At 43.0% G+C, this 27,713-nt stretch overlaps 1 protein-coding gene across 3 annotated transcripts; it reads left to right on the top strand.

Annotated features, from left to right (window-relative positions):
• Positions 1–9: 9 nt before the first annotated feature.
• LOC102448699 (leukocyte elastase inhibitor) lies at positions 10–17,861 on the top strand. Of its 3 annotated transcripts, none has more exons than XM_089776409.1 (7): positions 10–222; positions 2,765–2,941; positions 11,245–11,382; positions 12,889–13,006; positions 13,967–14,109; positions 15,179–15,346; positions 16,684–17,861. In XM_089776409.1, exons 1-7 carry the CDS (start codon positions 193–195, stop codon positions 17,083–17,085), a joined length of 1,176 nt encoding a protein of 391 aa, XP_089632535.1. In that variant the 5' UTR covers positions 10–192; the 3' UTR covers positions 17,086–17,861. The 3 variants fall into 3 exon arrangements, with proteins under 3 accessions (XP_089632535.1, XP_006115614.3, XP_075777484.2); XM_006115552.5 differs by lacking the exon at positions 10–222 and adding an exon at positions 1,157–1,318; XM_075921369.2 differs by lacking the exon at positions 10–222 and adding an exon at positions 1,805–1,825.
• The last annotated feature ends 9,852 nt before the right edge of the window (positions 17,862–27,713 follow it).

The following is a 27,713-nucleotide window of genomic DNA, read 5'->3' as shown; positions in this document are numbered from 1 at the left end:
AGCCTATCACAACTAGGCGCGGGAAAGCTCTTGCTCTCTCTATAAAACAGCTACCCCTCCTGCATGCAGTTGAGGGTTCCCGAACATTTGGAAGGCAGAACACGAGCCAGGTTCTGAGGGCTGATCACCCGAGGACCCCCTCCCGCTCACCGAATCTACCGAATCTTTTGCAGAGCGTAACGAATAACGAATATGCTGTTGTCCCTTGTATATCTGATAAATGTGAGTATTACTGTGTAAAGTTAATTAAAAGTTTGATAAATAATAGTGTTAAGAGTAAGTTAGTTAGAAGTTTGTTAAATAGTATAGTTAGGAGCTAAAATAGATGTTAAACCTTATGAGTGAAATTAATGTAAATATAACTGATAAAAATCCCTGGGGTATTATTGATAATTACTTAGACTTAGAGAAACCCCAGGGCATTTTCCTCTATTGTATTGCAGTTTGTTGTTACTGTTAGTAATTATCTGGCGCCCACGCATGTAAAAAGTTGATAAATAAAAAGTTATAGTTAAAAGCATTTTATTAAAAGTTAAAAATATTCAATACAAGGCTGCCTATTTCTGCACCTCTCTGGGGCTGGCCACAGTCTCGAACCTTCCATTTTACCTTCCACACTGAGGAGAAAGGTACCCACTCCCTACCAATTTTCGGGCAGCCCTTTTCCTTTTTCACAAATGGAAAACTGAAGCACACTGCAAGAACAGGCAGGATGGGAAAACACAAGTCTACTTCTCTATTAATATCAATTATATGTATCACCCCATTTCCAGGACAGTTCCACCCCTCTTCCTTGCACACAGTCTCTCTTCTCCTCTTCCTCTTTATGAGCTTTCTGAGGTCTAGATTGTCTGTCTCTTCTATTTTCTTTCATTACCTTTTCTCTTCAGAGCCTCATTTTCTTTTCTGCCTCACCCTTTTCTCTCCCACCTCGTGAGGTGAAAGCTTGCTGCCTACCCCCAACCACTGAACTCCTCACGCAGGCCTTAGCAACCCTGGGAATTCACCTACTTAGGCCTAGCGCAGCAACCTCAGCACTAACAAAAAGCAGCGGTGCTGCTGTGCAGCTATTGCCTCCCGAAGCTGGTGTCTGTGGGTTCACGTGCGCCTCCTGCCCCACCTGCAAAGGCTGCCGCCCGCTCTCCCTGCGCAGTCACTCCGCTCCCCGGAGCAGCCGCACCCTGGGCCTGTGCATTTCCCTCCCCCAGGCTTAGCCCAGCCCAGCCCGCGCGCACTCTCCCCGCCCCGGGCCGAGTCCCCGGTTCTTGTGTCTCCGCTAGAGCCTGCAGCCCAGGACTCCCCAGCCGGCGGCAGGAGGGTAAGAGACCAGCTTGTCCCCGTCCTAGAATAGGGGAGGGGGAGCCGCGCTGCCCGCTCATTGGCTCCTACAAACGGGCTACAGGGAGGACCCTGCGCCATGGAGCGCGGAGCCCGCAGTCTGCCCCTCTCCGCGTATGAGAAATGTGCAGCGAGGGCTGCTCCTGAGCCCTTCGGCCTAGTCTGCTTCCCTGCCCGCGTGCCTAGAGGGGACACAGAGGCAGCGGTGCAGGAGAGAGGGGCCCACCCGCAGCATCGGTTGAGCCTCTCCCGCCAGGGAGATGAAACGGCTTCCCACTAGAGCCTGCCCTGCAAACTCTACAGCTGTGGTTCCCAAACTTTTTGGCATCACTCCCCCTTTTTGATTTTTGAGAAACCCTCACGCCTTAGGTGGAGGTTTGTTTTTCATCTGTGTCTGAAGAGAATCAATGTTACCATATTTGCCTACATTTCCCATTTTTAATCAGCTTTACTATATCTTGATGTCAGTGGAGAGAAGGAGCTAGAGGTGGGAAATTAATTAAAAACTCAGGCAGATGCCTGCAGTTTTGGGAAAATAGTAGAAATACCTGCTTTAAATTCTTGTTTAGTAGAGAATTAGACAAAGCAGAATTGCAAAAGTTATAAGAGAGTCAGTCCTTTTGGAAACCTGAATGCTTCCTTGCTGTCAGTTAAAGGGCATAATCTGCATTTTAGAGTTCAGCTAGAACTACCATAGTACTGTAGCGTTATAACAGTTTGGGAGGTGGGGGAGGGGAGATTATGTGCAGCAGCAGGCCCCATGCTCAGTATTTCTGTTTTGATTTCAAAACTTCAGGTCTCCTACACATTTAGTTTCATTCTTGAGTACTAATCTTGCAAAGATTTGGCATATGCTAAACTTGATCCATAGTTAGTAGTCCCAATGAGTTCACACAGAGCACAAAGTTAAACAGATAAGCAAGTCTTTGGAGGACTGGAACCTTTATGGTCTGCTGGGTAGAAACAGATCTCAGATGAGATGGAGATATCGCAGCTACTATAATGGACGGCCTTAACTGTTGCAATTAACAAATGCATTAGTGGGAAAACAAGTAGGAGGTTACTCATCAGTTGGTTAGACTATATGAGGTTTATGAATTTAGAATAAGAGGGTTTTAGTGTCAATTCCTGGAAGCCCCTTAAACTTCATTTGTTCCAAAGAGGTAAGAGGCTAGTGAGGTTTATTATGTAACATCTGTAAGTTTCATGTGACCAGAGGATTTGTGGTAGACAATCTACTTGCTGCTGTATCTATTTATGTGAATTTCTTAATGTCTGAGGGAAGTAAACTGGAGTTATTGTTTCTGACTTCCCTGTGGTACAAATGCTCTTTTGTTAGTTTCATCTTTGTTCTGTGTAACACAGGACATTTAGCTTTTGGAAAATAACTACTGGAAGCCTTGATTGCATTTGTTGTATTTTTCAGCTTGTAACCATGGAGAAACTGAGTAATGCAAACACGCAGTTTGCTCTTGAGCTGTTTAGAAAGTTGAATGAAACCAACCCAACAGGAAATATCTTCTTCTCTCCACTCAGTATTTCTGCTGCCGTGGCCATGGTCGTCTTAGGGGCAAGAGGTAACACAGAGACACAGCTGTTGAAGGTCAGCAGAAAATTTCTGTCTTCTTTTAATTTTGAACGTTATAGGGAAATAAAAGTTTTAAAAGAAAAAATATTAGAATTCATTGAACCTTCATATTCTGTTTCTCACTTAATTCAGTCACTAATCAATTTGATAAAAACCTTGAAAAAATTAATTTTACAGGCAGTCCCCGACTTACGCGGATCCGACTTATGTCGGATCCGCACTTATGAACGGGGCTTTCTTGCCCCGGAGCTCGCAGGCAGCGGTCCCACCACCTCGACCTCTGGGGCGAGAAAAGCTACTCCCGGTGTCCCTGGTCTGCTGGGGACTGTCTCCAGCAGACCAGAGACACCGGGAGCAAAGCCGCAGCCGCGGCGCGGTCCCGCGCCTCTGAGGCTTTGCCAGAGCAAAGCCTCAGAAGCGTGGGAACCCGCCGCGGCTGCGGCTTTGCTCCCGGTGCCCCTGGTCTGCTGGAGACAGTCCCCAGCAGACCAGGAGCACCAGGAGCAAAGCCGCAGCGGTGGCGGGGTCCCGCGCCTCTGAGGCTTTGCCAGAGCCTCAGAGCGCGGCACCCCGCTACCGCTGCGGCTTTGCTCCCCGTGTCCCTGGTTTGCTGTGGGGGGGGAGGGCGCAGCTAGTGTGCCCCCCCCAGCAGACCAGGCTTTTGTTGTGGACTCTGGGCCAGAGCAGCTGGGGCGCTGCCAGTTGGTCCCGCAGCGCCGCTCTGGGCACTACTGGACCAACCCAGCAGCACCCCAGCTGCTCTGCCCCAGGCGTCCCCAAGTCAGCCGCTGCTGAAACTGACCAGCGCTGACTACAGGAAGCCCGAGGCAGAGTTGCTCTGCCCCGGGCTTCCTGGAATCAGCCGCTGATCAGTTTCAGCAGCAGCTGACTTGGGGATGCTTGGGGTTCTTAAGTTGAATCTGTATGTAAGTCAGAACTGGCGATCAGTTTCAGCAGTGGCTGAATCTGGACGCCAGTTCCGACTTACATACAGATTCAACTTAAGAACAAACCTACAGTCCCTATCTTGTACGTAACCCTGGGACTGCCTGTACTTTGTTTTCACGCCTTTGGATGCCCCAGGCACCCAGTTTGAATGGCCCCACAAAGTGAGCGGTGTTGCAACCTGGTGTGCCAGCCAGGTCCCACATTGAGAGGCACAAGGCCCAGTCCTACAGGACAGGAGTCATTGCCATGAGGTGAGTGCAGGGTGGGTACAGTTTCCACCCCTTTCTTCTCAGTGGTATCTGGAAGAGAGGAGAGCCTCTGTTTCAGATTTTGCCCCAACCCTCTAATAACCTCTTTGCAGCCCTGGCAAAGAGATCTGTGATTTTGTAATGCATACTTAATAACGTTATATAGACTGCTGCTGGCATGTTAAAAGCCCACCTCCCCTTCCTTAAAGGTAAAGTGCCATAACTATGATAATGCATAGTGACAATGTCTTGGCATGAGGTCATGAATTTTGTAAAATGGCATAAATATCATCTCCTACCAGACACATACAGTAAATAAGATTGAAATCTTATTTCAATACAGTCATGGTTAATGTTATTTGCAGTGTTGTAGCCATGTTAGTCCCAGGATATTAGAAAGACAAGATAGGTGAGGTCATATATTTTATTGGGCCAACTTGTATTGGTGCAAGAGACAAGTTTTCAAATTGCACAGAGCTTTTTGTCAGGTCTTGGAAAGTTTCTGAGGCTACATCTACACTGTAGCCTTCTTCCGCAAAAGTTTACGCACATGAAGCGCGGAGTGGAATATCACCATGCTTCATTTGCATAATTAATTAGCAGCTGCTTTTGTGCAAGAGGCTTTAGAGCAAAAAGGAGCTGTGTAGACGACTCCTTTTTGCACAAAAACCCCCTCTTGCGCAAGAGATGTTCTTCCTCATTTTTACAGAAAGTACAGCTCTTGCACCAGAGAGGGGTTTGCGCAAAAAGAAGCCGTCTACACAGCTCCTTTTTGCGCAAAACCCTCTTGCGCAAAAGCAGCTGCTAATTAATTATTGCAAATGAAGTGCGACACTATTTCACTCCGTGCTTCATTTGTCTAAGCTTGTCTAAGCTTTTGTGGAAGAAGGCTACAGTGTAGACGTAGAGAGTGTGACAGTTACATATAAACAGCAACAAATTGTTTAACATAAATAATTAATACATATTTCAAAGACGTACAGAGCAATCATAAAACTAAAGAAAGGGAGGGAGATTGGTGGATTAGATTGTTGTAATAATAAACCATAAATCCTGACCTTGTCCTCAAAGAAAACCTACATAACACCTTCCAAAGATCAAGCTGGGATGGGAACTTAAATTCATAACTTTGTCAGACACCAAAAATCATGGTCTTCTTAATAAGACATTGGATTTATGATTTATTACCACAGTCTGTAATCCACTAACCCCTCTTTTTGTCCTGTGATTTCAGCGTTGTTAATGGGCCACTTGATCTGAATGGTTCCTTAGCTAGAATATATGTGAACTAGAGATGTAAAATCTCATTTAACTAGTCAGTCACTTAAACATTATGTTTAACCAGTTAATCAATTAAAGCTCCATCCGCCACTGATTAACCTTAACCAGTAAGCATTACCTGGTTAACCTGCTAACCCATCACATCCCTAATGTGAACTACCTTGTGTTTAGCTGTGACATGCTGAGGCTGAGTCTACACTGAGGAAGTTACTGCACTCAGTGCTGTAACACCTGAGGTGTGTACACTAAGGATGTTAAGTATCGTGTAATTCACTAATTGAATAGTCGATGCATTTTTGCATCGACTATTTGATTAATCAATAAGGTGGCACTGCCCTTTTGAAATGCCGCTGAGGTGGCGTTTCAAAGGGGCAGCGCCACACAGCTGATCCTGGGCTACGTGAGGCGCTGCCCCTTTGAAACACTGCCACAGCGTTTCAAAGCAGCAGCACAGCATGGAGCCTGGGCTCCATGTGGCACTGCCCCTTTGAAACACCGCAGTGGCATTTCAAAGGGGCAGCACCGCACAGCTGATCCTGGGATCCATGCAGTGCTGCTACTTTGAAGTGCCCCTCTTTCCTCCCATACCTTGTTGTCTCTATCTGATAGAGGCAGCAAGGGGGGAGGAAATGACTATTCAACTATCCTGTCGACTATCTGATAAACATTTGCTTATCGGAGAGTCGACTAGTCCTTAACATCCCTAGTCCACATTGGCAAGGCATTTAGCACACACTAACTCTTCAGTTGCTGTGTTCTAGGTAAATCACCTCAATGAGAAGCCTGTGGCTAGTTGCACAATCGACCAGCTAACACAATACACTGCTCTCTGTGCCGGTGCAAGAGCTGCTCGTGTGGATGTGTCCACCATCACAAGGAGCACAATGTGTACACACAATAGCGGTTTCCCTGCAGCGCTCTGTGAGCAGTGCTATAACTACTAGTGCTTCACATCTGTTAGTGTAGACGTGGCCTGAGTTCTTTTTCCAGACCTGAAGAGCACTGTGTATCTTGAAAGCTGGTCTCACCAACAGAAGTTGATCCAATGACAGATATTATCTCATCCACTTTCTCATTCAGAGTCAGCATTATCAATCTCATATCAAAGATGATTGGAATGAGATCAGCCACAATAGTAATATTCAGCACATCTGCAAATTAGTATTTTCAAAAATAGGTGTCCAGTGTTCTATATAAGGACCTGATGGGAAAGCATTTCAGTACACCATTAAGGTGCTTAAGTCTTGAGGGCCTTAAGCACATGCTGAACTTTAAACACATATTGTCTTTTGTGTTTCACTATACAGGCAGTCCCCGAGTTACGCGGATCCGACTTATGTCGGATCCGCACGTACGAACGGGGCTTTCTCGCCCCGGAGCTCGCAGGCAGCGGGATCGCCCAGAGCGCAGCGGTCCCACCACCTCGACCTTCGGGGCGAGAAAAGCTGCTCCGGGTGCCCCTGGTCTGCTGGGGACCGTCTCCAACAGACCAGGGACACCTGGAGCAAAGCCGGGGAGGCGGAGGGGTCCCTCCGGGGAGGCGGAGGGGTCCTGTGCCTCTGAGGCTTTGCTGTGGCAAAGCCTCAGAGGCGCGGGACTCCCGGTGCCTCTGGTCTGCTGGGGACCGTCTCCAGCAGACCAGGGACACTTGGAGCAAAGCCGGGAGGCGGAGGGGTCCTGCGCCTCTGAGGCTTTGCCAGAGCAAAGCCTCAGAGGCGCGGCACCCCGCCGCCGCTGCGGCTTTGCTCGCCGTGTCCCTGGTCTGCTGGAAGGGGGGCGCAGCTAGTGGGCCCCCCCCCCCAGCAGACAAGGGAGACGTGGAACAAAGCCCCGGGCCTGTGGTAGAGCAGGTGGGGCGCTGCCGGTTGGTCCCGCAGCACCGCTCCTTGGCGCTACTGGACCAACCCGGCAGCACCCCAGCTGCTCTGCCCCAGGCGTCCCCAAGTCAGCCGCTGCTGAAACTGACCAGTGGCTGACTACAGGAAGCCCCTACCCCGGGCTTCCTGGAATCAGCCGCTGATCAGTTTCAGCAGCAGCTGACTTAGGGATGCCTGGGGTTCTTAAGTTGAATCTGTATGTAAGTCAGAACTGGCGTCCAGATTCAGCCGCTGTTGAAACTGATCAGTTTCAGCAGCGGCTGAATCTGGACGCCAGTTCCGACTTACATACAGATTCAACTTAAGAACAAACCTACAGTCCCTATCTTGTATGTAACCCGGGGACTGCCTGTATTTTGCATCTTATGGCTGTGATCCAGAGCCCATAGAAATCAATGGAAAGACTTCCATTGAGTTCAGTGGACTTTAATCAGGTACTTCCACATAACTTTACATTAATCACATTTTTAATGACAAAATGTTTAACACACACAATTTTGTTTTATTACTGTGGCTGGCGCCAATGCTAGTGAAATCAATGGGAGTACTCAGGAGGTGTTAATTCTGTTCAATGTAAGCAAGTTGAAGAACAGAATTCTGTGTTCAGTCTTTATCAAATTCAGCCTGTAAAGAAGGTGCAAATTGCATTAACTAGTGCAGTGAAGTTTTCCTGTATATTAAATTCTGGTTTTAGAGCTGGGAAATTTATTGCTTAAAAGGAATTCAGCTATTCTTGGTTTTCTGTTTTATTGCAGCTTGTCATATGCAAGTTGTAAAAGGGCGTGTTTGAATTCACTGTGCTGGGGGTCACAATATATTTGTTTAAGAATATCGTCTCCTTTATATTCTTGGCTTTAGGAGGGGTTCTTTTATGGTGTTAGGCAGTACTGAGTTATCCATTAGAACAATAAAACTATTTCATCACCACATGTCACACCTGAACTTTGTACAGAAACTGTCCAACGCCCATTCCAACATATACATTAAACTAACAGCCCAACCCAGGTTGAATCTATTGAGAGCTGAAATAGCATGAAAAGGATTTAAAAATCCCAGAGAAGTTTCAGCATGCTAATCTGTAATACGCTTATGTTCTAATTTAAAGTAGTTTGTAATATTTGTGAAAATAAATTACAGCCATCATTGGGAGCAGAGAATCTTGAGAAAAAGATTATAGCTACCAAAAAATTTTAAATTACATGTGTAAGGATTTTTATTTCTGTGGTCTATGAACCCCTTTCATAGTGTCTGAATATTGCATTTTTTTACTTATACAAAACAGTTTGAAACTCCACAGGACACCTAGACCTGATACAAAGCCCATTGAAGTCAATAGGAATCTTTCCATAGTGTTCAGTGAGCTTTGGATAAGGTCATTAGACTGTGTCTTAGTTGTGGACTTGGGTTTGATTTAGCTTTATCCAGAATATTTATCTGTGTATTGAAGGTCCTTGTTTCACTTTCACCAGCCCAGCTAGAGTCCAGGTACATTATGGAGAGATCTATATGTTATTTGCTGGGTAACTTGTCTCTGAGAATCACTCAGGGTATGTCTACACTACAAAGTTAGTTCGAACTAACGGACGTTAGTTCGAACTAACTTTAATAGGCGCTACACTAGCGCTCCGCTAGTTCAAATTTAATTCGAACTAGCGGAGCGCTTAGTTCGAACTAGGTAAACCTCATTTTACGAGGATTAAGCCTAGTTCGAACTAGCTAGTTCGAATTAAGGGCTGTGTAGACCCTTAATTCGAACTAGTGGGAGGCTAGCCCTCCCCAGGTTTCCCTGGTGGCCACTCTGGCCAACACCAGGGAAACTCTATGCCCCCCTCCCAGCCCTGGACCCCTTAAAGGGGCACGGGCTGGCTACGGTGCCCATGCCTGGTGCAAGCCTGCCAGCACCCAGCCAGCAGACCCTGCACCTGGCACGGATCGAGCCAGCCACCCGATGCCCCCCAGCACTCCCCCTCTTCCCGGGACCAGGCTGGCGGCTCCCGGGAGCTTGCCCGGGACCGCAAGAGGTGGGCACCCGCCTGGGCTAGTGCGGACATCGTGGACCTTGTCCACGATCTCCGCACTAGGCACAGGAAAGTGGCCGGCTTGGGCAGGAGAGCTGCCAGCCTGGCCACCCAGGAGCAGGTGTGCATGAAAATCAAGGGGGTCCACTGAGACCCCCGACCCTGAGCCCTGAGCTTAAAATGGCCGTCCTGGGTCAGACCAAAGGTCCATCTAGCCCAGTAGCCTGTCTGCCGACAGCGGCCAACCCTAGGGACCCTGGAGGGGATGGACCGAAGACAGTGACCAAGCCATTTGTCTCGTGCCATCCCTCTCCAGCCTTCCACAAACCTTGGGCAGGGACACCACTCCTACCCCCTGGCTAATACCACTCCATGGACCCAACCTCCATGACTTGATCTCACTTCCCTTTAAACTCTGTTCTAATTCTAGCCTTCACAGCATCCTGCAGCAAGGAGTTCCACGGGTTGACTCTTTGCTTTGTGAAGAACAACTTTCTGTTACTACTTTGAAGCCTGCTACCCATTCCTTTCCTTTGGTGTCCTCTAGTCCTTCTTTATGGGAACTAAGGAAGAACTTTTCTGTATGCACCCTCTCCACCCAACTCCTGCTTTTAGAGACCTCTATCATATCCCCTCTCCATCTCCTCTTTTCTAAGCTGAGAAGTCCCAGTCTCTTTAGCCTCTCTTCATATGGGACCTGTTCCCAACCCCTGATCATTGTAGTTGCCCTCCCCTCTCCCAGCCTCTCTCTTCCCCTCTCCCACCTCCTTTTCCCAGTCTCCCCCCGTTTTGTTCAATAAAGACAGATTCCATTTTTGAACACAATTGTCCTTTATTTTGTACATCAAGAAAAGGGGCTAGGGAAGGGTAAGTGGAAGGAGGTGAGGGAGGAATGGGGTACGAGCCCCCGATGGGGAGGACTGGGCTGGCTCTGCGGGCTTCTGGGGGTGGAAGTTCTCTTGCAGCCCCCCAATTGACCCCTCTCCCCAGATGGCAGCCTGCGGCAAGTGCAGCCGGGCTGATGGCCGAGTGGTGTGATGTGCCCAGTGTGGGCACTCAGGGCACTCCAAGCCAGGACTGGTTTTCAAGCGGGGCACCCCGAGAACTGTCTGTCCGGGGTGGGGGTCGGGACCCTTTAAGCGCAGCCCTCGGCTAGCCTGAGGCAGCATTTCCACGCTCTAAGTCCTCCTCTGATGCCCTGCCAGCACTGCCATCCTTAAGCCCGGTTCAGGGTCCACTTAATGTGGACATGCTAGTTCGAATTAGCAAAACGCTAATTCAAACTAGTTTTTAGTTCTAAGTTAGTTCGAATTAGTGCTGTAGTGTAGACATACCCTCTGAGAGGAAGTATGTCCTTAAAAGAGAAATTACAGTGATATATTTAATGTTTTTAATTATCAGCCATCAGTACTATGTGGCAGCATTTATATTAACATAATCTATTAAAAATAAAAGAAAATCACACTACATCAGCACACGCTCACCTTCCTAACATGTTCAAATGAGGTCTGAGAGAACAGATAGGGCTTGCAGTGTGCTCCAAGGGAGCAAAACTAAAAGGAGAAGTGAATTTGAGAACTGACCATCCCTTTATTGGATCATCTTACATGCAGATTTAATATCTGGGGACTATCATTAGTGTCCCAACAGATCTCTGTGGCTGGATGGCACATAGGAGGAGAGCTGCCAACCCATTTATAAATGAAAATAAACAGTTTGAATTGTGCCCAGATACAGTAGACAGTTCAACTAAGTGATTGAGGGCAGGTGATACATTTGAGTTGCCTCTAAATCACTAGATTTTGCACTAGCTGAAGTTTTCAGTAGTTTGAAATCAGAAAGCAAACATTGTTTGGTTTTTTCTCCATTACTCCCAAATATTCTGTATTAATTGATATGCATTTTACACTATATCAGTGATGGCCAGATAATTTCTTTTTATCCAGACCCTTCATTTTGATGTTGTGGAAGAGCTTCATTCAAGATTTCAGACCCTGACCTCTGACATAAACAGAAGTGGAGCTCCCTATCTGTTGAAGCTTGCCAATCGGCTTTATGGAGAGAAGACCTACAGTTTTTTAGAGGTAAGTTCATTCAGAAGCTCATGTGACGGAATTTCTGTAGAATTTTTCGAAGATCACTCATCAGTTACTTCCCATTTCTGTTAGGGTCCTGTCCCTGTCATTTTTGGTCCTGCCCCTCTTGAAGTCAGTAGCAAAACTCCCACTGGAATACAATTTATCTTAATACAATTTGGAATTAAATCATACCAACATAACTGCCATGATTCCAAGCAGACTAACTTAATACTTTGTATATTATGAGGTACAAACTGTGAGGTCAGTTGAACAACCCACAAGACTAGGGCTGGGCAAATACCAGCCCGTGCCCTGTATCCGATATGCCAGGGTTAGTCCCTGGCAGGTTTTCACACTGCCGTTATTTACCTGTGCCTCCACAGGTACAGAGAATCACAGCTTCCGTTGGCCATGGATCGCCATTCCTGGCCAACGGGAGCTGCAAACACCTACACCTGTGAAGGCACAAATAAATAAACCTGGTGGCCCACCACTGTTTTATTGCCCATCCCTGTACAAGACGAACATTTTTGGCTACAAATGTAGCACCCTGTTTTGGGAAGTAGCAGTCTGATATCCTTCTATGCTTCTGGCTATCAAACTAATAAATCTGTAAATACAGGGATGGAATTTTAAGGGTACAAATGGAAGTTAGGTGATTTTCAGTGTGGTTTGGGCTGCTACCCCACAAGTATCTTTGAAAATCCCACCCACTAGCTAGATCAGTGGTACTTTAAAACCAACATATCTTCCACCAGTGAAATTCACCCCTATGCAGAGAGCCTATATGAGGACTGAAGGCCACTTATGTCCCACTTACACTCTCAGTCAGGGTTCAGTCCTGTATAGGCTTGTGTGGGCCTGTTGCTAGGGAGTGAACTTCACCCTGTTTAAAAAGTCTAACACTGAAACATCAGTAATAAGAAATCAGTTCATATTCATGCATGATGGGAGCATTGACATATTAGTCTTGTTCACCTGTCTCTGTCAGTCAGTTCACCCAAGCCTTGAGATAGGTCAGCTACATAATCTAAGTTAGGGTTGCTTTACAAGGCTCCCAATAGGCTTGGCAGAATTCTATTTTTATTTTTTGAAAATTTTGGCAGATAGTAGTTTTTGCCTGTATGTATCAGGTTAAATGTTCACAATTCAGGGAAATTATTGGGGGGGACATGTGTCTAAAAATGAATAGGTCAGACAGTAGTGATTTAATTAAAGTAGCAGTTTAAAAAGTTAAGCTACCTAACAGTTAAAATACAAATTGTCACCGTCATATGTCAAAATATACAAACCAAAGATCCTTAAATCACACTCTAGCAGGTAGCATTTTTCATACTTTGCTTATCTGTAAATTGCAGTTATTATTGATGGAAATGTCTTTATCAGTTTGTTTATATATGTGTATGATGAAATAGATGTTTACCAACATATACTGAAAAAAATCTAGTCCTTTCAAGCATCACTATAAAGATATGTGCAATGAAAATTTTTCCTTCTGACTATGTATTCTAGGACTTCTTGACAAAGACTCAGAAATTATATCGAGCTGATTTGGCTACAGTTGATTTTCTGCATGCTTCAGATGAAGCAAGGAAACAAATTAACCAATGGGTAGGGGAGCAAACTGAAGGTAAGAGATTTTGATTAGTTAACTAAATGGCATCTTTTTATTGCCAATCAATAGGGATATGTCCTCCTTTTCTGCTGCCATTCAAATTGTTCCATCTCGTTTTACCAGCCAGTAGCATAGCTAGTAAAATCAGAAAATGCATAAGCATGGTGTTTATGGCAGCTAGATAGCTCAAAAGATATTCACATTTTCAAACATTAAGGCCAACAATTGCCAAAATAGGTGTCTAAATATGGATTTAGGAGCCTAAATTTAGACATTTAATTTTGAAAATCTTGGTCGTAGATTCTTAAATCATGTACAGGTTCAACTTGTCTAGTCTGATGCTCTTTGATGCAGCAACATCTTGATTTTAGTTATCTGGATGTCCACTTATCATGGGTGTGGCCAAGTTTTCCGCAGTCCCATAACATTTATTTACAGGCAGCCATCAATCTCAACTCAGTGTTCTGTACTGCTATTTAGCTCTAACTTACCTGTAAATGTCTTCTAAGAGCCCAGCAAGCAGTGGAAGTGTTGGCAACACTACTAGACAATATTGACCTCCTGTCATTAGGCAAATTCTTGGGCTCAGCACGAGTCAGGTCCTGAGGGTGCTGGACTAGAAAGGTAGAACTTGCATTTATCTAAATTTTGGGTGCCCTACTGTAAGTACATTAAAGAAGCCATATTGCCAGATGGCATATGCTTTAACACTTTTTGAAAATCAGGCCCCATTGAGCACGCACAAATGATGCATTTCTGAAAATTTAGGCTGTAAGGATTTACACTTTTGTGAACTTATTATATATGGAATGTTGCTGAGGAACGCAGCATAATGTAATATAATACAACGGAGATGGGTGCTTAAATATACTGTATTTGTTTTGGGGGGAAAATCAGAAGTCTTTTCTTGAATTAAGACAGTGGATTTTTTAAAAATGTAAAATAATGTTGTAATGACTTTTTATTACTTTGAAGGTAAAATCCCCAAACTGTTGTCTGAGAGCTCAGTGAATAGTATGACCAAACTAGTGTTGGTGAATGCTATTTATTTCAAGGGAAGTTGGGCTGAGAAATTTAAGGAAACAAACACGAAAGAAATGCAATTTCGATTAAATAAGGTAATGTGATAATGTGCTGTTATCTTTTTTGCTTGTAGTGAAATATCTATAAATGGAAGCTGGTGGGGAATTTAGGCCTATAATTAAAGTTTTTATAAAATTTTTAAAAATTACAAACTAAATGTGAATAGAAATATTTTCATGGCTTGTTTTCTTTTAAATTTTATTCAAACAGTTTTTGTTTGGATATAAATGATTTCCCTGCAATGGCCTAGACTCTGTGTTTCATTGCTCCTCCATTTTCTTTAGGAATGGGAGAGTGTAGGAAAATGTGGTATTAAGCTATATGTGCCCCTCACATACACCATCTCTGGAGAGAGACCTGTTTTCCCCAAACACAATTTAGAGCTTTATGTTGTACTTTTAATGTCTCCCAGGAAGCAGTTATGCTAACTGAGCATGGCTGAATCACCATTTACTTTGCACAAGGCTGTGCCTCTTGTGCCTGTAACCATGGGAGGAACCATACTAGGGTTGCTAATTTTGGTTGGACATATTCCTGAAGGTGTCAGCGCATGACATAATCTTTAATTAAGGATTAATTCCTGGACATTCCACAAGAGTCATGGAGGGTTGGCACCCATAGACCATGCAGAGCAAATCTAGAGTTCTACAGTACCTAGAGATAGCTATTACAAAGGCCATCAGTACAGTTTGTGGCCCCTCTTGCTATTGGAGGAGCTTAGAGGAGCTACAATTGAATGAAGAATCTAGGTTAATTTCTGCAATCAAAGAAGTAAGCATTATGTTAGGTAAGAGAAATCAAAAGCAAAACTGAAAATAATAGTACTTAGCATTTATATAGCACTACATAATCAAAGAACTGTTAATTAATCAAGCATTAGTGAATCTGACCTGAATGCGCTTTCATTGCCTAAGACAACTAAGGGGAGCAGAGGGAGTAAATCATAGAGTGAAAAGCAATTTAGTTTTTAAGTCAGTTTTTGATCTAAGATATTGTTAATTAACATAGGTAAGGAAATCTGATTTTTAACTTGTCAGTGTTATCTCAGTTTATGAAAAATGTTAATTTAATTTTTTTTTCTGTATTTTTTTATAAACCATCAAGAAAGAAAAAAAGCCTGTGCAAATGATGTATCAGAAAGAAAAATTCCCTTTTGGGTATATCTCAGAGCTGAAATGCCGCATGTTAGAGCTTCCTTATGATGGAAAAGATCTTAGCATGATCATCTTGTTACCCGATGACATTAATGATGACTCCACTGGGCTCCAGAAGGTGATTTATACAAACCAGTCTCAATTTCTCCTTCAGTTTAATTTCAGTTTTCATGTAATACAAAACCTTGGTTTTAGTCTGCCTTTTACCCCTTGAGGGCCACAAATTGTAGGCTTCAACATTATGCCTTCACCTGTTCATCCTACCAATAGAACAGTAAAGAATAAGAATTAATAAGGGGAAAATCCTGCTGTTTCCAGTTATCACCATCCTCTGATAGTCCTCAATTGCTTAATCATTATTATTCTTTATTTTCAAAGTGTAGAGGGGTTTTACTGACCAAATAGTATGGTTTCTATGGGACACTGCATCTGCTTTGTGCCATGCTTGTTGGAGGAATCTGGCTGTGGAGACTGAGTAACTACCCACAATAGGGTTAGTTCAAAGTAGGGGGGATCTTCTCAAGTTGGGTGAGTGTAGTAGATGCTCTGCTAATCCTCTCCCTTCTGGTGACATAGGTGGTTTGCCTGGAGTGGTTGACAAAGTGAAATAAAAAATAGTTTACATACAATAAACTGGATTCTTTTTAAATGATGGGAGTTTTTCTTTTAGCTACTTTGGAAGTCGTCTTATATGTGCTTTCAAATGGTGAAGCTGATCATCATTACTGAAGGGTCAAAGAGGGTATTATTTCAAAATAACAAAGTGTGCATCTACACACAAGCAGTTATTTCAACATAATTTCAAAATAATGTCCAGCTGGAGGACTTCTTACTCTGACTCCTGTAACCCTCATTTTATGAGGATTAGTGGAAATCGGAGGAAGAGTGCTCTATTTCAAAATAACTGCTGTGTAGACATAACCAGATTCAAAATAAGCTATTTCGACTTAAGCTACGCAATTAGCATAGCTCAAGCTGCGTAGCTTATTTTGAGTTAAGCACTGCTGTGTAGATGTCTCTTCAGTGATTGTTAATTATTTTCATTATCAGGTTTTAGTGACTTAACAGTTCCCAGAAGTTAGATGAAGGGATAGGACTTTTTTTTTTTAAGTTACTAGTACAGATTTCTATAAGTCCTTTCTACAGAGCAACAAAAAGCAAAAATCTGTGATTTAAAATTGGATACTTTGGATCAGATTCTGAAGTTGGTTACTGGGATGTAAATTTGCAACAACTTCATGGGATTTAATATAATTATTAAATGTGGATTTGTATAGAGGTAGGGAAGATTGGAGTCTTACCTTTTATATCTGTATTCACTTTACTTTGTATCCCATTATAGACAGTGTTTTCAATACTGAATTTTAAATGTTTTTGGAAGAGAAATACTTTTACATTGGTGGTATGTCAGAATGTTACTTCACAATTTAATGATCTCTGTGCTTATAATTCCAGCTAGAGAAGCAGCTCACCTTAGAAAAGCTTCAGGAATGGACACAACCACAAAATATGCACCCCATTGATACTCATGTGCATCTGCCTAAATTTAAGCTGGAAGACAGCTATGACCTTAAATCAGCGTTAACTGGTCTTGGCCTCCAGGATATATTTGACTGTGGCAAGGCTGACTTGTCTGGAATGTCAGGTGCACGAAACCTCTTTCTCTCCCAAATTGTACACAAGTCTTTCATAGACGTGAATGAAGAAGGTACAGAAGCTGCAGCTGCCACTGCTGCCATTGCTAATTTCTGCATGCTTATGGAAGAGGATTTTAATGCTGACCACCCTTTCCTTTTCTTCATTCGTCACAAACCAACACAAAGCATACTCTTCTTTGGCAGATATGCTTCTCCATAAAAGAGAAGACAGAGCTATAGTTGAGAACCTGATCCAGTTTCCTCTTCATCCAGTCAGAACTTATAATTTAAATTCTTACTAATTTTCACTTAAATTCTTCATTTCACAATAGAATTACTCAGATACCTTAGATCCCTCCTGTGATCCTTTGCCAAGTTCCTTAGCATTGATGTCTATCTGTGCCTTATGCAGTGCCATAGTTGAACTGCTAATAAAAGTGAACCAGAATTGAATGCAGTACTTTGAGGCAGTGACTTGGGTCAGGAAATCGCCTAAAGTATGAATATCCCTCTTGTGTGAATTTTGCTGTATTCTTGTGAAATGGCAGAGCCTTGATGTAATGCCCGTCTGTTGACTTTGATCCAGTAATTCAATGTGATTGCTCAGCAGGGTAAGTTTGCAAGGCTTTCCCTCTCTTACAACTGCTTCATTTACAGGCCTTTGAACAAATCAGAAGGCACTGAACAGCCTGCCCCTTCTGCCCAACATTCCTCCCCGGGGGCCACAGGAGAGCCCCTCCCCGCATACACGTGCGCACACACACACACAGAGTCCAGGGCCTGACAACATCTGTCGCCAGCCTTATGTTAATGTCCTATTGTTGCTTCCTGTTGGTATTATTAGTCTGCACAATTTCATGTATATTCTGCACACTTATTTCTATGTGTCAACTGTATAACCTCCTGTGTATTCTGTGAGCCTAATTCTTTATTCCTTTGTGACTCTTACCACAAGTTTTCCTTGGGTATACAAATAAATGGTTTTATTTTTAAAAACAGGCTGTTTTATGTCAAAATGAGGCATTTGAAAGTAAAAACCAATTGCATACCAAAATAAGCAAGTGGGTTTGTGGGTGTGGTCTGGTATGTAAGTTCCCCTTTTGTATTTTCAGAATAGTTGGCACCCACTGGGCAACAGCCAGTTGCAATGGGAATGGGTAGGGACAAAGAACTGAAGATTGAAACCTGGGAAGAGGAGGATAGAAGAGTTGAGAGAACCTGGATTAGCTGTACTACCTGTGGGCTAAATGCATCAGTTAATATTTGGAATTAATATTTGGAATTATGCCTAGAAGTGAAGGAGTGGTAGGATATTAGGAGCTGACCACACTCTTCTGCAAGTCAGGGAATTATGATGCAAGTGTTCAAGAAACTGACCTCTTCTTACATAATTTTGGAACTTCCTTGGGAAGTTCATAAGACTGCAGCTAACACTTGTGAGAACTTAAAAGCAATTAGAGAAGAACAACTATTTATATTCCATAACAGTTTGGTCTTAGCATCAGTAAAATAAGGTTGACTGTTACAAACAGCTTAGTTTCAAAGACTCTGGTTTGTATGAACCAGCTCAAAGGATCTGCTAGAAGCTTTGTATGTAGCTTCCAAATACAAGGGTCTATGCAAGGCCACACTGAGCAGTTGCGAACATGGTGTTCTCTCCCTGAAGCTTCTGAAAATGACACATTGATTATATTTTTTGGAGGACTAACATACGTCTGAAAAATACCTCACATAGAATTATTTGCTGTTGCATTAGGCTCATTGGTTTCCCTTCTGAAAATAATTCTATGGCTGATTGTTCCATCTTTAAAAGTCAAACTTCTGTTGACATCAGGTGGGACTTTTGCCCAAGTAATGATTAGGTCCTGTTCATTGCCAGGAGTGGCCCGTCCATATAGGCGAACTAGGCAGTCACCTAGGGCACCAAGTTAAATGGGGCACCAAATAGTGGCGCAATATCATTGAGGGGCTTGGAAGTGGGGGCACCGATTGCATGGTTCGCCTAGGGCGCCAGTTTCTGGCAGCTAGTCTCGGGCCACCCCTGTTCATTGCACACGCTTTCCCTTATAGCATGCTTATGCCTGATCTACACAGGAAAGTGACTTACACTGTGTAATCATGCCATTAGGAGCATGGTTATTTTAGAGGTATTGCTATATCGCTACAAGCCCTTGTGTGGATGTCATTATGCTGATAAAAGTGACAAACTAGTATATTTGTCTTCCGGTGTAGGTAAAGCTATATCCACATAAAGCTCCTTTATAATGGCATTGCTTTAGTTACATGAGGATAGTTAAAGCAGTGCAACTTTTTAGTGTAGAATAGACCATAGAACTCAGTTTGAAAAAAATATAGCCTGGAATACGGAAACAAATTACTTACCCTGTTAAATTGTTCAAATTTACCATGTCTTTGGACTGTTATGTAGAGATAAGTGTTTTGACAAACTACACCTGTGCTTGAATCTTCTTTCCAAGTTTTGTGGCTCCTTTTTAAGACAATGGGAGATTTTTAGGTGTGTGAGATTTTTGAAAATAAGTCCATTCATTTGGGGTCTTAATCAGGCACAATGGGAGAAATCCTAATACCACTGAAATTAATGGCAAAACTCCTACTGACATCACCAAAGCCAGCATTTCTTCTTAGATGCCTGAATATGGAATTGGGTCTAAATTCAGGTACACATCTTGGTCACAGCATAGTTGCATACACAAAGCCTACAAAATATATATTTTTCTCTTTAAAAAATCCCATTTTACATATTACTTGGAAAATAGACAAGTGTGCGTGTTTCCCTTTGAAAGGATTGGTAAGTGTTAAGAAATTTGCTTTTCTAGTCAGTCCTTGATAATACTGCAGTACAATATAGAAAGCCACAACAAGAAATCCCCATATGTCACAAAATGCAGGACATAATGTATGCTGATTTTGAAATGATTAATACATTGGACTTAGTTTTGTTGCTTACGTGGCCTCTTCATGACAACTCTGCTTCCAACAATGTCAAAACACATGCCTCTGAGATATCAGATGAATGCTGACATTTGGTCATTGTTTGATGTGTACATTTTGAACAGCCTTTTTACAAACTAAGCAGTGCATTCTGCAGAAGGATTTCTGAAATCTCCCGGTTAAAGTCTTCTGAAGTTAGAAATGAACCAAACTGGGCTGGTTAATGATCTAATTATAAAAATCATAAATGATTTAATGTAACATTCTCTGTTAACATTTGATAGCATTTGTATATGAGCAAATCTATAATCAAGTGCGTCAAGTTTGCTAGCCAAGTTATGGAAAATATCTCAGAGATTCTGCTTCCAGTGACATGGATAAAAAGCCAGAGCAACTCAGTTGAAACCACTTGATTTGGGATCCGAGTGGTATAACTGACATTAAAATCTCGTTTTTGGGCTCTATTTCTTACCATAGTTAAACCGTAGCTAATTCTGGCACACTATTTGAAACTTTCCAAAGGGCTGTATGGGTTTATTTTATTTTCTTTATATACACACATGAAGATTGTTCCACCATTGCCATATTACATGGGAAAAGTGCATGTCATCAGATCACCCTTTCTCCATCTGTAATATTGTCCAGAAAGTATATAAATAGCAATAAATCCACCCAGCAAGATTTTATTTTTACATATAATTATGAAAAAATATTATGCAGCATATGCAAACAAGAACTTTCAGGAAATGAGAGACTGCCTTTGACAGATAAATGGATACAGCCTGTAGGTTAATTGGGACTTTACCCCCTCTTTTGGAAAATAGCACAAAGAAACTGAATGGGAGGGGGTTGAGTTTTACAAATATTTATTAACTAGAAGATTTACCCAACGTTGCTCAGATCTGGGGTGGGTAGGGGATGGAGGCTCAGTATGCAGACTGCCCCAGGGAGAGAGAACTACCCCAGCCCTCTGTCACTGCAGCAGCTTGGAGCCCAGTGAGAAGCACCTCTCCGTGGCCACTGCAGCTCCAGCCAGTGCAGCCAGGGGAAGGGTGCACATCCCCGGGCTGGGGCAAGTCTAGGTTCATCTGCCCCCTGCACTCCCCAGAGAGAGTGAGGAATGGAGCAAATTGTGCACTTTCCCATTGCTCCCTGATAAAGAGAAACAGCAATGTTCTCATATTAATCAGGGGAGGGGAGAGAACTGCAGACCCCCTGGCCTCCAAAAAGGAAGCCTGGGGGTGAGAGGCTCGGGGCTGGGGTAGTCCCAGATTGGGGGGGACACTTTTTCACCTGCCTAGTGATTCTGTCTCTCTTCTGTATGATTTTGTGTGTCCCCTGTACACACTGATTGAGCCCCTCCTACTCTGCATAACCATAACCCTTTAAGTCATGGCTACTCAACTTGGGAAGCCCCAGGAGCCACAAGGATACTCAGGACATGCAGAAGGCTGCAACTTAAGTGTGGTTGCATCTACAGGCAAATAAATATGCAAATATATGCAAATAGCTTCTTGCACACTGACAGGCATGAATACAAAGATTTAAGCCTTTAGCTGTGGCACCAGACCCAAACATGGCCAGTGTGAACCAGTCAGTACCTCTCAGGCTCTGCCCACAAGGCTAAGCAGCCAGCACTTGGGCTAACCTGCCCAACATTCCCACAATGCCCCAGCACTCCCAGCCCCTCCTCGCTCAAGGCTAGAAAATCCGACACCCTGTACCCGTCTGTTCCAGCCAGCCCGTCTGCTTGCGTCTTTCAGTGCTCACTCCACATGGGAGACACTTCGCCGTTGTGAAGCATGTTCCCAGTCGAGGCCATGTTCAAAGGATCCCACCTTTGGGCCACGTGTTGAGCCCTGTGTAAACCCAAACTGCACCGTGGGCTGCAAACAAATGGGCCTCGGGCTGCATGTTGAGAAGCTCTGCTTTAAGTTATAAGAGGAAGCTGCATACCAGATGTGGTGGTCCTAGCTCTTATAGTTTAGGACACATGTATAACAAAAGCCAAAGGTTGGAAGGTGAAGCTATACAAATACAAAAGGGAAATAAAGTGTAAATATTTAACAGTGAAGCTAATTTTATCAATGGATGTGGTGGATTCTCCATCATCTTTATCAAATTGATCCCTGCTGATCTTAAAAATCAATGATTATGAATTGATCATCTGTCCAACAAAAAGCTTTGAAAATATCTTATTTCTGATATTTTGGATTGTCATTCAATTAGGATTACATTTTGCTGTCATATGAGAAGTGCTATATTTGTGAGTCTTGACAGGATGTCAAAACCATTATTTTTAAAGCTGTTCTGCCCTCTGGTGGCTGCCACATTGTATTTAGTTTTACTAACATATAAGATGTAAGAAGTTTCAGGGGGCAGCTGAGTTAGTCTGTACAGGATAAACTTAGAAAACAACAAATGGTCTGGTAGTACTTTAACAAAACATGTAGATGGTATCATGAGCTTTTGTGGACACAGACCACTTCTTCAGATGACCGGAGTTTTGAGTTTTGGATGTGAAGACCCAAAATAAATAGGCGAGAAGGGAGAGGAGGGAAGGGAAAAAAATGGAAGGAGGCGGGAAATAAGGAGCAGAGATATGAAAATATCAAAGGGAAAACCAAATAGGCAGAACTGGAAATAAGTAAGCACCTAAAGATTGGATTAAATTAAAAGAACCATCAAAGGATAGCAATTAGGTAGGAAGGGTACTAATGCAAGAATCTACACAGACAAAGAGCTGTTGACATCTTCATTGAATGTTATGTTTGATAATGTCCCAGCCAGCCATTATCTCTGTGTATTTGGTGAGTAGAATTGGTTTGTGACAAGACAGCCACTTGAAGATCTTTTAAATAGTGATTAGGTAGCTTGAAGTGTTCCCCAACAGGTTTCTGTATGTTCCCTTTATGTATATCTGATTCGTGTCATGTCCATTGTTTCTTCCCTATAGGGACTGTCCAGTTTGTCCAATATATATAGCAGTGGGGCATTGCTGGCATTTGATGGAATAGATCAAATTACTGGATGTGCAGTCAAATTACCTTTTGATTTGGTAGCTTATGTTGTTGTTTCCAATGATGAATTTGCTTGTAGAGATATGTGGGCAGAGTTGGCACTGCGGCTGATTGCAGGGCTGGGTTCCTGAATACTTATGATGTGGTTGTGTAGCATGATTACCGGAAAGAATTCGTTTCAAGTTAGGTGGTTGTCTGTAAGCAAGAATAGGCAGCTGGAGCCCCAGGCATAACGTGCAATCGGTGCCCCCATCTGCACAGCCGTCAATAGGGTGATGTCATCATCAGGAGCCGTTGAAGGTGGCATCCTAGGCGACGGCCGAGTCGGCCTATAGTCACGGGCCACCCCTCATGAGGGATCATTTTCCAAGATGGGTTGTAGATTGTGTATAATGTGTTGAAGGGGTTTGAGTTGTGGACTGTAGATAATAACAAGTGGAATTCTGTTATTTTCTCTTTTGGGTCCGTCTTGAAGTAGTTCATATCTGGGTATGGTTTGGCTCTGTCAATCTGTTTTTTCATTTCTCCAGGCGGGTATTTCAGTTTTAGGAATGCTCTATATAGATCCTGTAGGTGTTTGTCTCTGTCTGTGGGATTGGAGCAAATCCAGTTATATCTTAGGGGTTGGCTGTATACAAGAGATTGAGAAATGTGTCTGGGATGGAAACTGGAGGCATGAAGGTAAATGTAGCGTCGGAGGGGTTTTCGGTATAGTGTGGTGGAAATTTGTCCATTATTTAACTGTACTGTAGTGTCCAGGAAGTGGATTTCTCGGGTGGACTGGTCCAGGCTGAGGTTGATGGTGGGGTGAAATTCTTCAAGAGTCTCTTTTCCATGGGTCCATATAATGAATGTTACCCTGGAACTCAGCAACAATAATAATCATTTAAAATTTGAATCCCAGCTAGATGTTAAATGTTCCTGTCACCAGAAGTGAGATTCCCTAGCAAATACCATATCTTTATCACCGGTGGATTAAGTCCCCAATAAAGACAAACTCCAAATAATGTTCAACCAATCTATTAAAAGTTTAGAAACCAAAACATAATACAGCATGTAACTTTAGAATGCCATTCAATCTTAACCCAAGAATAATAAGTTACATTACGATTTTCGTCAGGTCAGTTATGGACAGCTAACCCTAGGACCTTCTACCTTCGAGCTGAAACACAGCTTTCAGGGAGGAACACTAGGTGATCCCACGGGATGGTCTGAATTCAGGATCAGTAACACAGTTTCACAGCTGGAGCCTGGGCCTTCACCACAGGAGCCAGGAAGTGTCCCTGTCCTTGGTGCTTCTCCAGTTCTCAGTCACTTCCTGGTCTTCACTGCGAATGAGAAAGAATCAATGAAGAACTACAGTCCAGATGACTCCTAAAATGGGAAGTGAAATCAACAGATCCTGTCTGGTGTATTCCAAATACAAAAACCAAGTCTTCGCTATGGCCTGTATGGAAAAACACCCCAGTAATCTGAGGATCCCACAAGGGCCACCTCTCGCTGATGTCAGGGCAGTAAGAGTAACACTGTCCTTAGGGGGCAGTGCTTATATTAACTCTGTGGTGGGAATCAGTGATGATTTACATGCCAAGTTGTGCATGCTCCTGAGGTAACCAATATGCAAATTATCTCATGGTGGGAAAAGCCAGTTCACACCAGTTCTTGTTTACCTCTTTCCAGTCCAGTCCTCTTTCCATTTTCAAAATGGAGTATAGGATTCAAAATGGAGTTTTATACATGTGACATGACACAATTTCAACAAAGTCTGAAATCATTCCCAGCAATCTTGGATTTCTCATGTGGACTGGTCCAGACTGAGGTTGATGGTGGGGTGCAAGTTGTTGATATCCTTGTGAAATTCCTCAAGAGTCTTTTTTCCATAGGTCCATATGATGAAGATGTAATCGATGTAGCGTGAGTAAAGTAGGAGTGTTAGGGGCGAGAGTTGAGGAAATGTTGTTCAAAGTCAGCCATAAAGACATTGTCATATTGTGGTGACATATGGGTGCCCATGGCTGTGCCGCTGAATTGGAGATACAAATTGACTCCGAATCGGAAGTAGTTGTGGGTGAGGACAAAGTCGCAGAGCTCTGTAATCAGGTGTGCAGTGGTCTCATTGGGGATGGTGTTCCTGATAGCCTGTAATCCATCTTCATGTGGAATGTTGGTATAAAGGGCTTCTGCGTCTGTAGTGGCCAGGATGGTATTTTCAGGTAGATTACTGATGTTTTGAAGTTTCCTCAGGAAGTCAGTGGTGTCGTGGAGGTAGCTAGGAGTGCTGGTAGCATAGAGTCTGAGTCGGGAGTCGATATAGACAGATATAGCAGTGAGTGTGCCAATGCTTGAGATGATGGGCCGTCCGGGATTACCAGGTTTGTGTATTTTGTGTAGCAGATAGAAAACTCCTGCTTGGGAATTGGGAGGGAAGAAGGTGTTAGTGTAAATTTGTTCCTGAGCAGCATCAGGGAGCTTCATGAGCAGTTTTTTCAGGGTTTTTTGGTATTCTTTAGTGGGGTCACAGGAGACAGGCTTGTAGAATCTGGTGTTGGTGAGTTGTCTGTTCACCTCCTGTTCATAATCTGTTCATGATGACTACAGCACCTCCTTTGTCAGCCTCTTTGATTATGACGTTAGGGTTGTTTTTGAGGCTGTGTATAGCATTGTACTGTGTACTGCCTCAAAAACAATCTAACCTTAAAAGCTGGCTCCCTGCAAGCACCAGCCCCCACCTGCCATTCCTGCATGCAAACATGTAACCACTGAAAAATTCAGCAGTTACACATTTACCAAAAAGCGTGCTAACATCCCTAATCAGTAAAATAAATACCTTTTTTTATAACATTATCCCCTACATTTTAAAAAGGTTAAACAGGGTTTAGGCCCTGATTCAGCCAGGTACTTTTAAGCATGACTAATTCTAATAACACATCTATACAAGCGAATTCATCACTCGAGCCAACAACATAAGCTACCAAATCAAGGGATCATTCAACTGCACATCCAGTAATTCGATCTATGCCATCAAATGCCAGCAATGCTATATATAGTGGACAGTCTCTACAAGAAAGAATCAATGGACACAAATCAGATATACGTAAAGGGAACATACACAAACCTGTTGGACAGCACTTCAGTCTACCTAATCACTCTTTAAAAGATCTCCAGGTGGCTGTCTTGTCACAAACTCTACCAGTCAAATATACAGAGAAGTGCTGGAATTACAATTCATCTGCAAGTTCAAGGCTCATGCTAATGGCCTCAATCCGGATGAGGGATGGCTAGGACATTACCAACCTAACATTCAATGAAGATGCAAACAGCTTTGTGTAGATTCTTGCATTAGTACCCTCCTTATCTATTGACTTTGATCCTTATCTGCTTTGTTTTAACTATCCAATCTTCAGGTGCTTATTAATGACCTGTTCTGCCTTCCTGTTTTTCCCTTTGATATTTTCATAACCTCTGCTCCTTGTCACCCCCCCTCCTTTTTTTTCCTTCCGTCCTCTCCCTTCTCCCCTATTTATTTTGGGTCTGCACATCCTAAACTCAAAACTCCAGTTATCTGAAGAAGTGGGCTGTGCCCACGAAAGATCATGATACCATCTATATGTTTTGTTAGTCTATAAAGTGCTACCAGACCAGTTTTTGTTTTTTACGTTTATCTATTAACAATGTAATTACATGCTTAAATTTACCTGCTCAAGTATTATACCCATTTATCTTCTCATGGATATTCAAATTCACATGAAAAGCTAAGAGTTCCATGGTTGATTCCATAGCTATGAATCTATGGCATGCCTTCTGAATCCAGCCTGCTGTTGTCAGAAACAATAGCTTATCTATATTTGCAATAAATATGTATATGTGATCCATGTATATCAGGTAGCTGTCCACCAGAGGGCTGGGTTGTACCATGCCCATAGCAATGAACAGCAACAAGGAGTTCAATACAGCTTCCAAGACAGGGCAGTTTTCTTACCTTGTCAAATGCTTTATCTTTTACCAATTATCTTCATGGTGTGGTATATGGCCCTCCTTTTTGTTGTTGTTGCTGTTTTTATTCATTACATGAAATACTACAAATAGGCACCATAAGAGTTTTCACTGAATCATGTATTTAGCACTCCCTAAAAGGAAGCTACAAAAGCTTTTTCTTCAGAATACAAAGTAACATGCTAATATTTGCTTATTACTGCCTTATAGTTGTGAATCACATAAAACAAAAAAAATGGCAGTTGGAGTTAATCTTGAATTATAAGCAAAATCTACATTCAGTGGCCTTCTTGGTGACAGCACAATGGCTTGTTACAACTTTTCTGTCATTTTTGGGAGACATAAAGAGGGGCATAGAGGCTGAGCAGTCAAAGCTAAATTCCCTATTAAAAGAGATCAGAATTCCTATCACCTTCAAAACAGGCGTGAGAAGGATCTCATTGTGAGGAAGGCTGTCATAATTAGTTTCCAAGGCGAAAGGAGGATAATGTCTGGTCTACATTAAGGAAATGCAAATCATGGTAATGATATCAATGTACTTATAACAGCAATCCCCTAAAGCAGACATATTGCATTGGAGACGCTGTGGCATGAATTTTCTTAATTAGAGAGTCCAAATCACAGAAACTAATTATTAGGCCAAAAAAACCTCGCCCTTCTTAAATGATTGATCCATAGGTCAAATACAAATAAAATCTGGTCTTTGTACAGAAATATTTCTCTGTGAAGGATGGTCTTGCCACTTGTGAGAGAGGTGGCTAATTAGCATGAAATTCAATTCTATTATACGCAGTAAGTGGAAGAAAGGATCATTCCACATCAAAGTTGCTGTGGAGTAGACTAAGCCAGCTAAACCTAGATCTAGTCCATATTACTAGCACAT

The sequence above is a fragment of the Pelodiscus sinensis genome, chromosome 2, assembly GCF_052426305.1.
Source record: "Pelodiscus sinensis isolate ZL-2025 chromosome 2, ASM5242630v1, whole genome shotgun sequence".
Lineage (NCBI taxonomy): Eukaryota > Metazoa > Chordata > Testudines > Trionychidae > Pelodiscus > Pelodiscus sinensis.
The sequence above is the reverse complement of the archived record's forward strand: the minus strand, read 5'-3'. Positions and strand labels throughout refer to the sequence as shown.

Excerpts from the sequence above, each read along its gene's own strand:
- LOC102448699 (XM_089776409.1), top strand. The coding sequence starts at position 193 with ATGCTGTTGTCCCTTGTATATCTGATAAAT. Across the intron at positions 223-2,764 it reads CCCTTGTATATCTGATAAAT|CTTGTAACCATGGAGAAACT; the intron begins GTGAGTATTACT and ends TGTATTTTTCAG. Across the intron at positions 14,110-15,178 it reads TGCAATTTCGATTAAATAAG|AAAGAAAAAAAGCCTGTGCA; the intron begins GTAATGTGATAA and ends TAAACCATCAAG.